General features: G+C 37.9%; 1 protein-coding gene across 1 annotated transcript in view; it reads right to left on the bottom strand.

Annotated features, from left to right (window-relative positions):
- The window catches only part of KLHDC1 (kelch domain containing 1), a 55,036-nt gene that overhangs the window by 22,413 nt on the left and 17,739 nt on the right, over positions 1-14,884 (bottom strand). The window contains exons 5-6 of the mRNA XM_036269953.1: positions 10,618-10,696; positions 8,215-8,298 (exon numbers count right to left, since the gene is read on the bottom strand). Coding sequence (XP_036125846.1) covers positions 8,215-8,298; positions 10,618-10,696 — 163 coding nt within the window. The remainder of the gene's footprint in view (positions 1-8,214; positions 8,299-10,617; positions 10,697-14,884) is intronic.

Genomic DNA, 14,884 nt, shown 5'->3' with positions numbered 1-14,884 from the left:
CCTTGATAAACATATATGCACCGAATATAAGAGCAACAAAATATATTAAAAATCTTCTGTAGGACTTCAAAGTAGAAATAGACAGCAATACAATCATAGCAGGGGACTTCAACACCCCTTGACAGCACTGGATAGATCCTCTAGACAAAAAATTAGCAAGGAAACAGAGACTCTAAATGAAGCATTAGACAAAATGGATTGAATAGATATCTACAGAGATTTACACCCCAAAACTACAGAATTCGCATTTTCAAGTGCACATGGGACATTCTCAAAGATAGACCACATGATAGGACACAAACTAAATCTCTACAAGTTCAAGAAGATTGAAATCATATTAAGCATCTTCTCAGATCACAGTGGCATGAAACTAGAAATCAATTGCAACAAGAACATGCAAATATATTTGAACAGATGGAAGCTAAATAGCATTTTATTAAACAATGAATGGGTTACCAAGGAGATCAAGGAAGAAATTCAAAATTTCCTGGAAACCAATGAAAATGAACACACAACAACACAACATCTATAGGATGCAGCAAAAGCAGTTCTGAGAGGGAAGTTCATAGCACTACAGGCCTACCTCAAGAAACAAGAAAAATTTCTAACTGACTGTCTAACCTCACAACTTAAAGAATTAGAAAGCAAACAAAAAGAAAACCCCAGAGCAAGTAGAAGGAAGGAAATAGTAAAGATCAGAGCAGAAATAAATGACATAGAGACCAAAAAAACAATTCAAAGGATCCATGAAACAAAGAGCTGGTTTTTTCAAAAAGATAAATAAGATTGATGGACCCTTAGCTAGACTCACCAAGAAACAAAGAGAGAAAACCCAAATGCACAAAATCAGAAATGAAAGAGGAGAAGTAACAACTGACACCACAGAAACACAAAAGATCGTTAACAGCTACTATGAACAATTATATGGCAACAAATTTGACAATCTAAGCGAAATGGACAAATTTCTAGAAACACACAGTCTCCCAAAACTAGACCGAGAAGAGATAGAAAACTTGAAGAGACCAATAACAACTAAGGAAATTGAAGAAGTAATCAAGACTCTCCCACCAAACAAAAGCCCAGGCCCGAATGGCTTCACGGGGGAGTTTTACCGAACATTCAAAAAAGAACTAACACCCATTCTCTTCAAACTATTTCGAAAAATTCAAGAAGGACGACTTCCAAACTCGTTCTAAGAGGCCAGCATAATTCTAATTCCAAAACCAGAAAAAGACATTACAAAGAAAGAAAACTACAGGCCAATATCCCTGATGAACATAGACGCCAAAATCCTGAACAAAATACTAGCAAATCGGATCCAGCAATACATCAAAAAAATTATTCATCATGATCAAGTGGGATTCATTCCAGGGATGCAAGGCTGGTACAATATTTGCAAATCAATAAATGTGATACACCACATAAACAAAATGAAGAATAAAAACCACATGATCATATCAATAAATGCCAAAAAGCCTTTGACAAATCCAGCATCCATTTCTGATAAAAACACTCTCATTTAACATTGTACTGGAAGTCTTAGCCACAGCAATCAGACAGGAGGAAAAAATAAAAGGGATCCAAATTGTAATGGAGGAAGTGAAACTGTCATTATTCACAGATGGCATAATATTATACATAGAAAACCCTAAAGACTCCATCAAATATCTACTAGACTTAATAAATGAATTTGGCAAAGTAGCAGGATACAAAATTGTCAAGAAATTGACGGCATTCTTGTACACCAATGATGAACTCACAGAAAGAGAAACTGAAAAAACAATCCCATTTACCATCGCGGCAAAAAAAAAAAAAAAGATACCTACGAATAAACTTAACCAAAGAAGTAAAGGATCTATTTGCAGAAAACTACAGGACATTGAAAAAAGAAATTGAGGAAGATAAAAAAGTGGAAGCACATACCTTGTTCATGGATTGGAAGAATTAACATCATTAAAATGTCCATACTACCCAAAGCAATCTATAGATTCAATGCAATCCCCATGAAAATACCAACAACATATTTCACAGAACTAGAACAAATACTTCAAAAGTTCATATGGAACCAAAAAAGACCCCAAATAGCCACAGCAAGTTTGGAAAAGAAGGACAAGGTAGGTGGGATCACAATACCAGATATTAGGTTATACTACAAAGCTGCTGTAATCAAAACAGCCTGGTACTGGCACAAGAACAGGCATATAGACCAGTGGAACAGAACAGAGAACCCAGAAATGGACCCAAGGCAATATGCTCAATTTATATTTGACAAAAGTGTCAAGAGCATACAGTGGAGTAAAGACAGCCTCTTTAATAAATGGTGTTGGGAAAATTGGACAGCTACATGCAAAAAAATGAAACTAGACCATCAACTTATACCATACACAAAAATAAACTCAAAATGGATGAGAGACTTAAATGTGACCCATGAATCCATAAAAATTCTAGAACAAAATGTAGCAACAAAATTGCGGACATCATACGCAGCAGAATTTTCACAGATACGTCACCTAAGGCAACAGAAACAAAGGAAAAAATGGACAATGGGACTACATCAAACTAAAAAACTTCTGCACAGCAAAAGAAACAATCATCAAAATGGAAAGGCAACCCACTGTATGGGAGAACATCATTGCTAATGATACATCAGATAAGGGGCTAATTTCCAAAATATATAGAGTACTCATACAACTCAACAAAAGGAAGCCAAAGAACCTAATTAAAAAATGGGCAGAGGAGGTGAATAAACACCTCTCCAAACAGGACATACAAATGGCCAAGAGATATATGAAAAAATGCTCAACATCACTAATCATCAGAGAAATGCAAATTAAAACAACAATGAGGTATCACCTCACACCTGTCAGAATGGCCGCCATCAACAAATCATCAAACAACAAGTGTTGGCAAGGGTGTGGAGAAAAGGGGACTCTAGTGCACTGCTGGTGGGAATGCAGACTGGTGCAGCCACTATGGGAAACAATATGGTGTTACCTCAAAAAATTAAAAATTGAACTTCCTTTTGACCCAGTGATCCTGCTTCTAGGAATATACCCTAAGAAGCCTGAAACACCAATCAGAAAGAATATATGTACCCCCATGTTCATAGCAGCACTATTCACAATAGTTAAGATCTGGAAACAGCCCAAGTGTCCATCAGTAGATGAATGGATAAAAAAGCAGTGGTACATATACACAATGGAATACTATGCAGCTGTGAGAAAGAAAGATCTCTTATCCTTTGAGACGACATGGAGGGACCTGGAAAGTATTATCCTAAGTGAAACAAGCCAAGCAAAAAAAGACAAATACCACATGATCTCACTTATATATGGAATATAATGAATATAACAGTCTGAGGAATAGGGAAGACCCAGAAACACAGAAGTAGGGTACAGACTAACAACCCTCAGAAGAGGTGGGAAGTGATAAACCACAGAACTTATATGCATGTATGCATAACCAATGGACATGGACAACAAAGTCGGGGACGGGGGGGCTGGGAGGGATGGGGAGGAGGGTGTCAATGGGGTAAAAAAGTTGAAACATCTGTAACAAAAATAAAATTAAGAAAAAAAAAATACTTGACTTCTAAATTACCATTCTCTATGTAATTCCATTAGGAAGCCTTTGTTCACTCTAAAACACTGATTTTCAACCTGTGTGTCAGAAGAATTTTTAAAGTATGCAATACCTGACTATTTAGTCGGGGGCACCAACCTCTTTTCCCTAATAGTGTAAAGAATGACAACAGCCAACACAACAATAGCTGTTCAGGTTCAATGAATCAAAATTATACCTATTTTTTTGGTCAGATTGGCAAATATATATATTTTCTGGTGTGCTTCAGAATTTTAATAATTAGTTTTTGTGTGTCATTACATGTATAGGGTTGAAAATCAATGTTCTAAATAGTAATAATTACAGCCCAACCTGTGTGGCTCCATGGTTGAGCATCGTCAACTCATGCACCAAGAGGTTGCTGGTTCGATTCCCAGTCAGGGCACATGCCCAGGTTGTGGGGGCATGCATCTCTCTTATCAATGTTTCTGTCTCTGTCTCTCACACCAATGAAAAAAAAGAAATTTTTTTAAATAGTGATAATTGCAGACTACTACCACAGGCATACCTTGTTTTATTGCATTTCACTTCATCGTGCTATGCAGGTCACGATTTTTATAAACTGAAGGTTTGTGGTAGCCTTGCATCAAGGAAGTCTATCAATGCAATTTTTCCAACTGCATTTGCTCACTTCGTGTCTGTGTCACATTTTGGTCAGTCTTGCAATATTTCAAACTCTTTTCATTATTATTATTATTTGTATGGTGATCTGTGATCAGTGATCTTTGATGTTACTATTATAATTGTTTTGGGGGTGCCATGAAACACACATGTAAGATAGCAAACTTAATAGATAAATGTTGTGTGTGTTCTGACTGCTGTACCGACCATCCATTCCCCCATCTTTGTTCCTCTCCTCAGGCCATCTTATTCCTTAAGACATAAAAATATTGAGCCCTGGCCAGTTTGGCTCAGTGGTTAGAGCCTCGGCCTGAGGACCAGAGAGGCCCGGGTTCGGTTCCCACTAAGGGCACATATCTTGGATGCAGTTTGTCCCTGACCCCGGTTGGAGTCATGTGGGTGGCAGCCAGTTGATGTGTCTCTCTCACATCGATGTTTCTCTCTCTCTCTATCTCTTCCCCCCTCTCTCCCTCCCACTCTATCTGAAGATAAATGCAAAAAATGTCCTCAGGTGAGGATAAAAAAAAAAAGACATAAAATATTAAAATTAGGCCAATTAATAATCCCAGAATAGCCTCTAAGTGTTCAAGTGAAAGGAAGAGTCACTTGTTTCTCAGTTTAAATCAAAAGCTACAAATGCTTCAACAAATGCTTCAGCTTAGTGAAGGCTTGTCAAAATTGTAGATAGATCAAAAGCTGAGAGAAGCAGAAAGCTAGGCTTCTTGCACCAAACTGTTAACCACGATATGAATGCAAAGGAAGTTTCTGAAGGAAATTAAAAGAGCTACTCCAGTAAACATACCAATGATACGAGAGTGAAACATTCTTATTGCTGATTTGCAGGAAGTTGTAGTGGTCTGGACAGAGGATCAAACAGACCAAACATCCCTTAATAAGCCAACGCCTGATACAGAGCAAGGCCCTAACTCTCCTTCCATGAAGGCTGAGAGAAGTGAGGATGCTGCAGAAGAAAAGTTTGAAGCTGGCGGTGGTTGGCTTATGAGGGTTAAGAAGAAAAGCCATCTCCAAAACATAAAGGCACAAGTGTAGTAGTAAGTGCTGATGTAGAAGTTGCAGCAAGTTACCCAGAAACTCTAGCTAAGATAATTAATGAAGGTGGCTACACTAAATAGATTTTCAGTGTAAACAAAACAGCTTTATATTGGAAGGAGATGCCATCTAGAACTTTCCTAGATAGAGAGAAATAAATTCCTGGCTTCAAAGCTTCAAAGGACAGGCTGATTATCTTGTTAGGGGCTAATACAGCTGGTGACTTTAAATTGAAACCAATGCTTGTTCACCATCTGAAAATCCTAAAACCCTTAAGAATTGTGCTAAATCTACTCTTCCCGTGCTTTATAAATGGAACAACAAAGCCTGGATAATAGCACAACTGTTTACAACACGGTTTACTGAATATTTTAAGCCCAATTTTACTGTCGAGACCTACTGCTCAGAAAAAAGATTCCTTTCAAAATATTACTGCTCACCGACAGTGCACCTGGTCTCCCAAGAGCTCTGATGGAGTTGTACAGTGAAATTAGTGTTGTTTTCATGCTTGCTGATACAACATACAACATCCATTCTGCAGCCCACAAATCAAGGAATAATTATTTAAGAAATATATTTTCTGAAGGTATAGTTGCCATATATTGTAATTCCTCTGATGGATCTGGGCAAAGTAAATTGAAAACCTTCTGGAAAGGATTCCCCATTCTAGATGGTGTTAAGAACGTTTGTAATTCATGAGAAGAGGTCAAAATATCAACATTAGCAGGAGTTGGGAAAAATCTGATTCCAGCCCTCACGGAGGACTTTGAGGAGTTCAAGACTTCAGTGGAGAAAGTAAACTGCAGATGTGGTGGAAACAGCAAGAGAACTAGAGTTAGAAGTGGAGCCTGAAGATGTGACTGAGCTGCCGCAACCTCACCATAAAACCTGAATGGATGAGAAGGAGCTTCTTATGGATGAGCAAGGAAAGTGGTTTCTTGGGATGGAATCTACTCCTGAAAATGCTGTGAAGACTGTTGAAATGACAATAGAGTATTTAGAATATTACATAAACTTAGTTGATAAAGCAGCAGGGTTTGAGAGGACTGGGTTCAATTTTGAAAGAAGTTCTACTGTGGGTAAGATGAAATCAAACAGCACTGCATGCTGCAGAAAAAGTGTTCATGAAACAAAGAGGCAATTGATGTGGCAAACTTCACTGTTGTCTTACTTTGAGAAACTACCACAGTCACCTAACCTTCAGCAACCACCACCCTGATCAATCATTAGCCTTTGACATCAAGGCAAGACCCTCCACCAGCAAAAAGATAAAAACTTGCTAAAGGCTCCCATTAGGTTAGCATTTTTTAGCAATCAAGTATTTTTTAATTAAAATATTTTTTAGGTATAAAGTATTTTAGACATAATGCTATTCCATACTTAATACACTGTAGCATAGTGTAAACATAATTTTACATGCTCTGGGAAACCAAAAAATTTGTGTCGAGATACTCAGTTTATTGCAGTGGTCTGAAACCAAACCTATAATAGTTCTGAGGTATGACCATACTCTTCAAGAATAAAATCTATTCACTCAGATCTTTACTTTTTTAAAGGTTTTTTCTTAAATCCCTGACAGTATTTAGCAAAATAAGATTTTGCATAAGTTGTAGCTTAAAAATAAAGATTTTAAAATGACATTTTTAAAGATTCTCTTTCTCTCTGTTCCTTCTCTCACCCCCACATATGTACACACACACACATGCACACACACACACACAGAGTCAATATTATAAGTAAGCAATACAGTGTGATGATCTTAGAGACTCTAAAAAATTAAATCTGTCCCCCAAAATTCTTGGTGTTTCAAATCCCACAATATGAATTTCATTTTTGGCTTTAAGCCAAACAGTGCTTTATCTCTTACTAAAATTTTTCACATTAACTTATAACAATTCTCTATAATTTGAATAAATATATCAAAAAAGGCATCTGGTGGGTGCCTTTGTATGTATTTCATTCCAAGTTCTGAAGGAACCCAAAATTTTCAGCTCATTGGCTACTGAATGTGAGCATCACAAATTTAAGTTCTGCTGGGCTGGTGTGGCTCAGTAGCTGAGCGTCAACCCATGCACCAGGAGGTCGCTGGTTCGATTCCTGGTCAGGGCACATGCCCAGGTTGTGGGCCAAATCCCCTGTTGGGGGACATGCAGGAGGTGGCCAACAGATGTTCTCTCTCATTAATGTTTCTATGTCTCTCTCCTCTCCCTTCCTCTTTCTCTAAAATCAATAAAGAAAAAAAAATTTTTAAAAAGTCTCTAAAAAATAAAGAGAACAGATTCCAGCTTTAACTATGTCAGAAAAACTTTCAAGTATAATATAAATAATATAAGAACTTGTATGAACACATTATCAGAAAAATTCGTGAAAATATTGTTAAGAAACTAGCCCTGGCTGGTTTGGCTCAGTGGTTAGTCGGCACAAGCACCAATGAGTCATGGGTTTGATTCCAGTCAAGGGCATGTACCTCAGTTGCAGTTAGGTCCCGGCCCTGGTCAGGGATGTGTGAGGCAACCAATGGATGTGTCTCTCACGTTGATGTTTCTTCCTTTCTCTCTCTCTCTATCTCCCCCCTCCTACTCTATCTGAAGATAAATGGAAACATATCCTCCGGTGAGGATTACAAAATAAAAAATGGAAAATGATAAACTTGGTTATAAAAGAACTTTTAAAAAGAAATTCCTTAAATCAGGGCATCACACTTTTGGGTAAACAGTGATGATGGTACCTCTTTATTAGATTTTTCTAGAAAACCCTTACTTAATCTGGGGGGGAAATGTGATTAAAGTAATAGTATTAGTTACAGTAGTCAAGAGAACCCATTTGTATATGATTAAAAACTCAATTATTAAAATCAAAATAACTTAGTAAAAAATATATTTTAAATATATAAATGTAAAGGTAACTTTTTACAATACTTACTTTAATTTCTGGTTGAAACCAACTCTGTGTCTTTGTGTCAAATACATGAACATCATTATGCCATCCCCAGAATATCTGTTCTTCCTAAAACAGAAAATTTTTAAATATTTAAAAGATTTTATAACTTTTACATTATTGTTATAGTTTCATTGATATTTACTGATGAAATAATAAACACTTTTACAAAAATATAGTCATCACCATATTCATACAGCTAATGCACACACCGGTGGTTTACAAAGTGTGGTCCCCAGATCAGAGCAGCATTACCAAGCAACTTTTCTTCTCATAGTATAGCTTGCAGTGTGCATTATTTACTTAATAATTTTCCCATTTCCTCAAAGGATTGTCTCTTTTAAAATTGCAGAAGACAGAACTGGCCAGTGTGGTTCAAATGGTTAGGTGTCATCCCATGCACCCAAAGGTTGCCAGTTAAATTCCAGATCAGGACATATCAGGTTGCTGGCTGGATCTGCAGTAGGGGGCGTGCAGGAGGCGGCTGATCAATGTTCATCTCTCTCTCCTTCTTCCTTTCTCTCTCTCTGAAAATCAATTTTAAAAAAACTAAAAAACATTAAAAATAAAAATAAAATTGCAGAGGGCAGAATGATATTTATATTTTGAAATCTGTTTTTGTAAGGTAGATGCTCAACCCAGTCAATGTGGCTCAGTGGACTGAGCATTGTCCCGTGGACTGAGAGGTTCCAGTTCAATTCCCAGTCAGGGTCCATGTCAGGGTTGTGGGCTCAATTCTCAGTAGGAGGTGTGCAGGAGGCAGCCGATTGATGTTTCTTTCTCACATCAATGTTTCTATTTCTCTCCCCCTTCTTCTCTCTTTAAAAAAAAATCAACAAAAACATATTTTAAATAAATAAATAAAAATAAAGTACATGCTCAGAATCCCTAATCTTTGCTATTAGAGACTTTAGGGGACTGTGGTTCCTCTTATGAAAAAAGTCCAAGTCAGTTCTTTAACCAAGCAATTTGGTCTTATAAGTCAAACTAAGGCTCCCTTTCCTCTTTGTCTTCCAAGAGACAAAACTGTCAGCGAGGCAAAGGTTTAATAGTTATATTGTATTTAGAACCTTCCAGATTATTAAAATCTTCTATCACAGCTTACCTCTATGCCAAATTTATTTTACGTCAAAAACATATCTCTTTTGTCAGAACTTGTCAAACTAAAATTTTTGCTTAGTTTAGGATCTAAACCAAAAAAATCCGCTGTACACTAAAAATGTCAGGTTATGATCATTAGCCTAACTGTACTAGGAAAGAAAAAAAATTAGCAATTTCAGTGATGAGTAAAAATATAAACAATGGGAAGTTATATTTCTGAACATTATCAGTAAGACTATAAGTAACAAAGCTTTAAAAATATTTCATATTAAAAGCTAAAAAATCATGTAAATACATAGAGAATTTTAACAATACCCATGTACAAATAGATATACACAAAATGTTCATATACATTAATAATGTACAATAATAAGGTATGGTAGTAAAAGATAAAACTGAAGAGTTACTGTGTATCTTGATGGTGGATAAATGGTATTTATTGATTTATTTATTTATTTATTTATTTATTTATTTATTTATTTATTTATTTATTTTTGGTACGTGCCCCTAGCGGGGGCCGAACCCAGGACTCTCTGGGCCGCAGGCCGACGCTCAACTGCTGAGCCAAACTGGCCAGGGCTGATAAATGGTTTGTAAAGTTATCTTTTAGCCCTAGCCGGTTTGGCTCAGTCAGTGGTTAAAGCATTGGCCTGCGGACCAGTGACTTTCAGGTTTGATTTCAGTCAAGGGCATGTACCTCGGTTGCAGTCCATCCCCGGCCCTGGTCGGGGCCCTGCAGGAGGCAACCAGTCGATGTATCCCTCTCACGTCAATGTTTCTCTCTCTCTTCCTCTCTCCCACCCTATCTGAAGATACACAGAAAAATATCCTACGGTAAGGATTTTTTAAAAAGTTGTCTTTTAAAATATTTCATTTTTTTAAGTTATGACTTCTTTCATTAATAACAGTAGATTCTCTAACCCGTAAGAATCAGTACTAACTTACTATGATTAGATCTAGTATACATATCTAAAAGCAGGTGTATGTCAGCAGTAGTCATTCTGGTTGCCATTGAACAAAGTTCTTCTCAGTTGTGCTAAAGCCTCTACTTGTCTAACAGAAGCAGGTATAAGTGATTGACTATGTGAGAAAAGAAATTACTCCCCCAGTAGCCATGAATGTGAAAGAACATCCTTTAATTTAAACCAAATTCAAAAGAGAGAAAACACATTTCTTCATAGTGTCAATTATAGCAAATTAAAATGAGAAAAAGTGGGATCATTATTTCTAAAATCTTTAAGATAATACTAAATTAGAGGAAAATGTAGACAGTGATTACTCTCTTACCCAAGATGCATCATGAACATCAAAACAGTCTTGGAGTTCATTGTGTCTCCTACACCCATAGCCACCAAAATATATTAATCTGAAAAACAAATACAAAAGGACACACTTTAGAAGTTCTACTTCCACTCTGTTCACAGACAATTGAATGAGATCATTTCTCTCACCCTAACAACCTAAACAAGCCAGACACAGTCATGTGCCATATAAAGATGTTTCAGTCAATGACAGACTGCATGTATGACAGTGGTTCCATAAGGTTATAAGGGGGCTGACATTTTTCTTTCACCTACTGACGTCACAGCCATGATAAAGTTGTTGTGCAGTGTATTGCTCATGTGTTTGTAGCCCATACAATCATATACAGTACATAACACTTGATAGTAACAAACAACTATAGTACTGGTTTATGTACTTACTATACTATACTTTCTATCATTATTTTAGAGTGTACCCTTTCTACTTACTAAAAAAATTTGCTGTGAAATGGTATGCCAGCCATACTTCATACATCTTGTGTTTACCTAGTCTCTTAATTGCATCACTGTCTCTTGTGCTTGATGTAATCTCATGTTTTCTGCACAGAAACATTCCTAGGAGCAATAAGCTATATCATATAGCCTATGTGTGTGGTAGGCTATTCCATCTAGGTTTGTGTAAATACGGTCTATGACGTTCATACAATGACAAAATGGCTTAACAACACATTTCTCAGAATGTATTCCTATCATTAAGTGGTAAATGATTGTAAACTACAAAACCATAGTTTTAAAAAATCAAAGTGCTTTTGACTAAATGAACCAATTCAAGAAAGTAATGAGCTCTGAACATGCAAGAAGAGACCGACAGCTGCTTTCATCCTGGTGTAATAGCAAGAGGAGGAAGAATCCAACATAGATAGGGTTTGTAAAAGAAATGACCCAGATTTTTAACAGCTACAGGTGGGCTGGCATAGCATATTAGAATCTTAAGAAATTCAGGCACAGCCCTGGCCAGTTTGGCTCAGCGGTTAGAGCGTCGACCTGCGGTCTGGAGAGACCCGGGTTCGGTTCCCGCTAAGGGCATGTGCTTCGGTTGCAGTTTGTCCCCAGCCCTGGTTGGTCGTGCGGGTGGCAGCCACTCGATGTGTTCCTTTCACGTCGATGTTTCTCTCTCTCTCTCCCTTCCTCTCTCTCCCTCCCATTCTATCTGTACAAAAAAAAAAAAAAAGAAATTCAGGCACAGAGGGAGTTTGACCCCACTCAACAACTCTTTCGCACAGTTTTCAATGAAGGCTCAAGGACAGTAACCAACAGGTAGAAGCAATGAAAAGATGAGCAAACCTCCTTGAAGCAACCTGAGCTTGCAAGGACTGAAGTGTGGGATCAGGGCAGATCTGAAAGCAACACCTTAGAAGCATATGGCATACAGGGTGACTCCTCTAAAAGGCCAAAGGAGGAGGTGCAAGGTTGAAAGAGATCTCCCAAAGTGCAAAAAGCATGAGGTGGGAATGAGGAGCAAAGAGAACTCCCCAGTGACTCACAGACCTACCAATTAAGCTACACAACAGGGAAAGATCTCCCACAGTTCAGAAAGGTGGAAACGCAGTTGTGAGGCTCAGCTGAACATCTCTGGATAATCTCTAGTGTTCAAATTTGCGGCCCTAACAAAGGAAAGTCTTGATCCTGCCCAAACGTTTGAAACTAGTGGTAAAATTGAATCAAACTAAAGTTGCAACACAACCCAAACACAAGTCAACTACAGATTATGCTAATTCAACTCGAACTCCAGCAGCCTAAAAAAAGAAGGGCATCTCCTTTTCTGGTGATAAATATAATTGATTCCAATATTTACTATCCTTTCATAGAGAAAGGGAAAGTGAACAAAGGGAGAAAATCAAGCCTTTGCATCCTCGCATGCATAAATGGATTAAGCACCAACCATCAATGGTTGCCGACAAAGAGAAACAACCAGATATCATGTGCCCCACTAATGGAAATACTCAACCATAAACAGTTTTGCCCCCCTCCAAAACCAACAACCAACAAAAGAGCATGAATCTGATCAAGCTTCTAGAACAAAGTACTAATTTACTGAAAATACAAGGCATAGATGAACATGTTAAAATACACCACAGAAACATACTCAACACAAAGCAGACTGTTGGAAATTCTATAGTTAAGTGACCTGGTTTATTTTTTTTTTTTAATGTTTTTATTAATTTTTTTGTTTTTAAAGGGAGAGAGAGATAGAAACATCCATGTGAGAGAAAGACATCAATTGGCTGCCTCCTGCATGCCACCTACTGGGGATTGAGCCCACAACCAGGCATGTGCCCTGATGGGAAATCAAACCAAGACCTCTCAGTCCATGGGATGATGTTCAATCCACTGAGGCACACTGGTTGGGCTGACCTGGTTTCTTCATCAAATAAATTTCCAAACCAAAACAACAACAAAGATTTAAAGGGACTCTCTAGAATAAAAGCACCTTACGAGACATATAAATCAATTGTAATGAATAGAGCTCAAATGGATCCTCTATTGAATAAATTGTTTGTTAAAATTTATAAAACAAATGGCAAATCTGAATACTGAATATTAAATAATACATGATACTTTCAAGCAAAAAAATGATCAATTAAGGAAACCTTTAAAACAAAAATATAAGAGCTCAGCTAACAGAGTTGATGAACAAAAAAATATGAAGAGGTGAAACAGAATTGGGAAGTTAGGAAAGAAATAGAAAGGAAACAACATATTTGGGAAATGAAGATCAAGTTACAAGGAGCAAAAGACAGAACAGACATCCCAGGACAGATAAAGCACATACACGATAGAAATAAGAAAAGCCACCAAGAGAATAGAATTTGTGAAAAAAATGATAAACAAAGAGAAGAGAGTTAAATATTCATAAGAGAAGTTAGAACAGATGATTAAAAAACATAATTAACAAAAAGTGGTGTTGAATGAAAGGAAAAGGTAGAGGAAAGAAGAGGCTACAATCTAATTTTATTGATACTTAGAGTAGGAAAAAAGAGATATTGTTTAAAGAGAAGGAAAGCTAAAGGTAATATATTAAAGTACAAATGTAGCCCTGGCCGGTTTGGCTCAGCGGTTGGAGCGTCGGCCTGCGGTACAGAGACCCGGGTTCGGTTCCCGCTAAAGGCACGTACCTCGGTTGCAGTTTGTCCCTGGCCCTGGTTGGTCGTGCGGGTGGCAGCCACTCGATGTGTCCCTTTACGTCGATGTTTCTCTCTCTCTCTCTCTTCCTCTCTCTCCCTCCCGCTCTATCTGAACAAAAAATGGAAAAATGTCCTCGGGTGAGGATAAAAAAAAAAATAAATAAAATAAAGTACAAATATATAAATATAAGCACTAGAACTACTGAAGGCCCTACACTATACAATAAAGACAAAAAAAAGTATAAGGATTGTAAAGGAAGGGAAAAAATGACAATGCACAGATATTAATTAGGTACAAATCTACTGCTAAATTATTAGAATAAGAGAATTTAGTAAGGGTGCTGAATTTATATATATATTCTGTTTCTATATACTAGCAACAAACAGAAAATGAACATATTTAAAAGATATAATTTAAAATAGCATGGGGGTTGGGCAAGATGGTTGCAATGTGACAGGAGGTTGAGTGCCCTTGTGCCCAGCCACTAACTGGATTTATAGCTAAAATACTGCGTGGTCAGCTTGGAAAAACAAGAGACGTGTAGCTGATTGGCCATATTTTGTCTAAGGAGCACTGTAGAAACAATGTAGAGACTGGTAAGAGAGGAGGGGTCGGGGAAACAGGGAGCCCTCCTGGAGCTGGTGCTATGCTGCGAGGCCGGAGTGATACTGGCTGCAAAGGTCCCTCCCCTTGAGAGCGAGGGCTTGCATCCCCATGCAGGGGTCTCAAATCCTGAACAACAGAGACTAGAAGGAAAGCCCGTGCAGCATAGGGCAGAGGGATCCAGGGGAACTCTGCCTGGGAGGCTGGGTCCTTACCTTACCGGTGAAAGAACACGCCTAATGTCAGCAGCCCCAGCAGGACAGGTTCACTCTGGGCTCTGACTGCTAGAAAGGCTGGGCCTCAGAGTGTGGCTCCAGAAATAGAAAGAGGCCTGAGAGCTGCACCCAGCAGTGACTTAGAGAGAAGCTCTGCTTTCCTGAAAGGCATTGTATAGCACCCCAGATAATGACTAACCCGTGTGGTGTGGCAAACGGGTAGGGGATTCTCCCACCTCCAGTGTGGGACTGGAACCCCTCCCACCACCTGTAATGCAAGCAGGAACT

The sequence above is a fragment of the Molossus molossus genome, unplaced genomic scaffold (genome assembly GCF_014108415.1).
Source record: "Molossus molossus isolate mMolMol1 unplaced genomic scaffold, mMolMol1.p scaffold_m16_p_1, whole genome shotgun sequence".
In the NCBI taxonomy this organism is placed as follows: domain Eukaryota; kingdom Metazoa; phylum Chordata; class Mammalia; order Chiroptera; family Molossidae; genus Molossus; species Molossus molossus.
The sequence above is the reverse complement of the archived record's forward strand: the minus strand, read 5'-3'. Positions and strand labels throughout refer to the sequence as shown.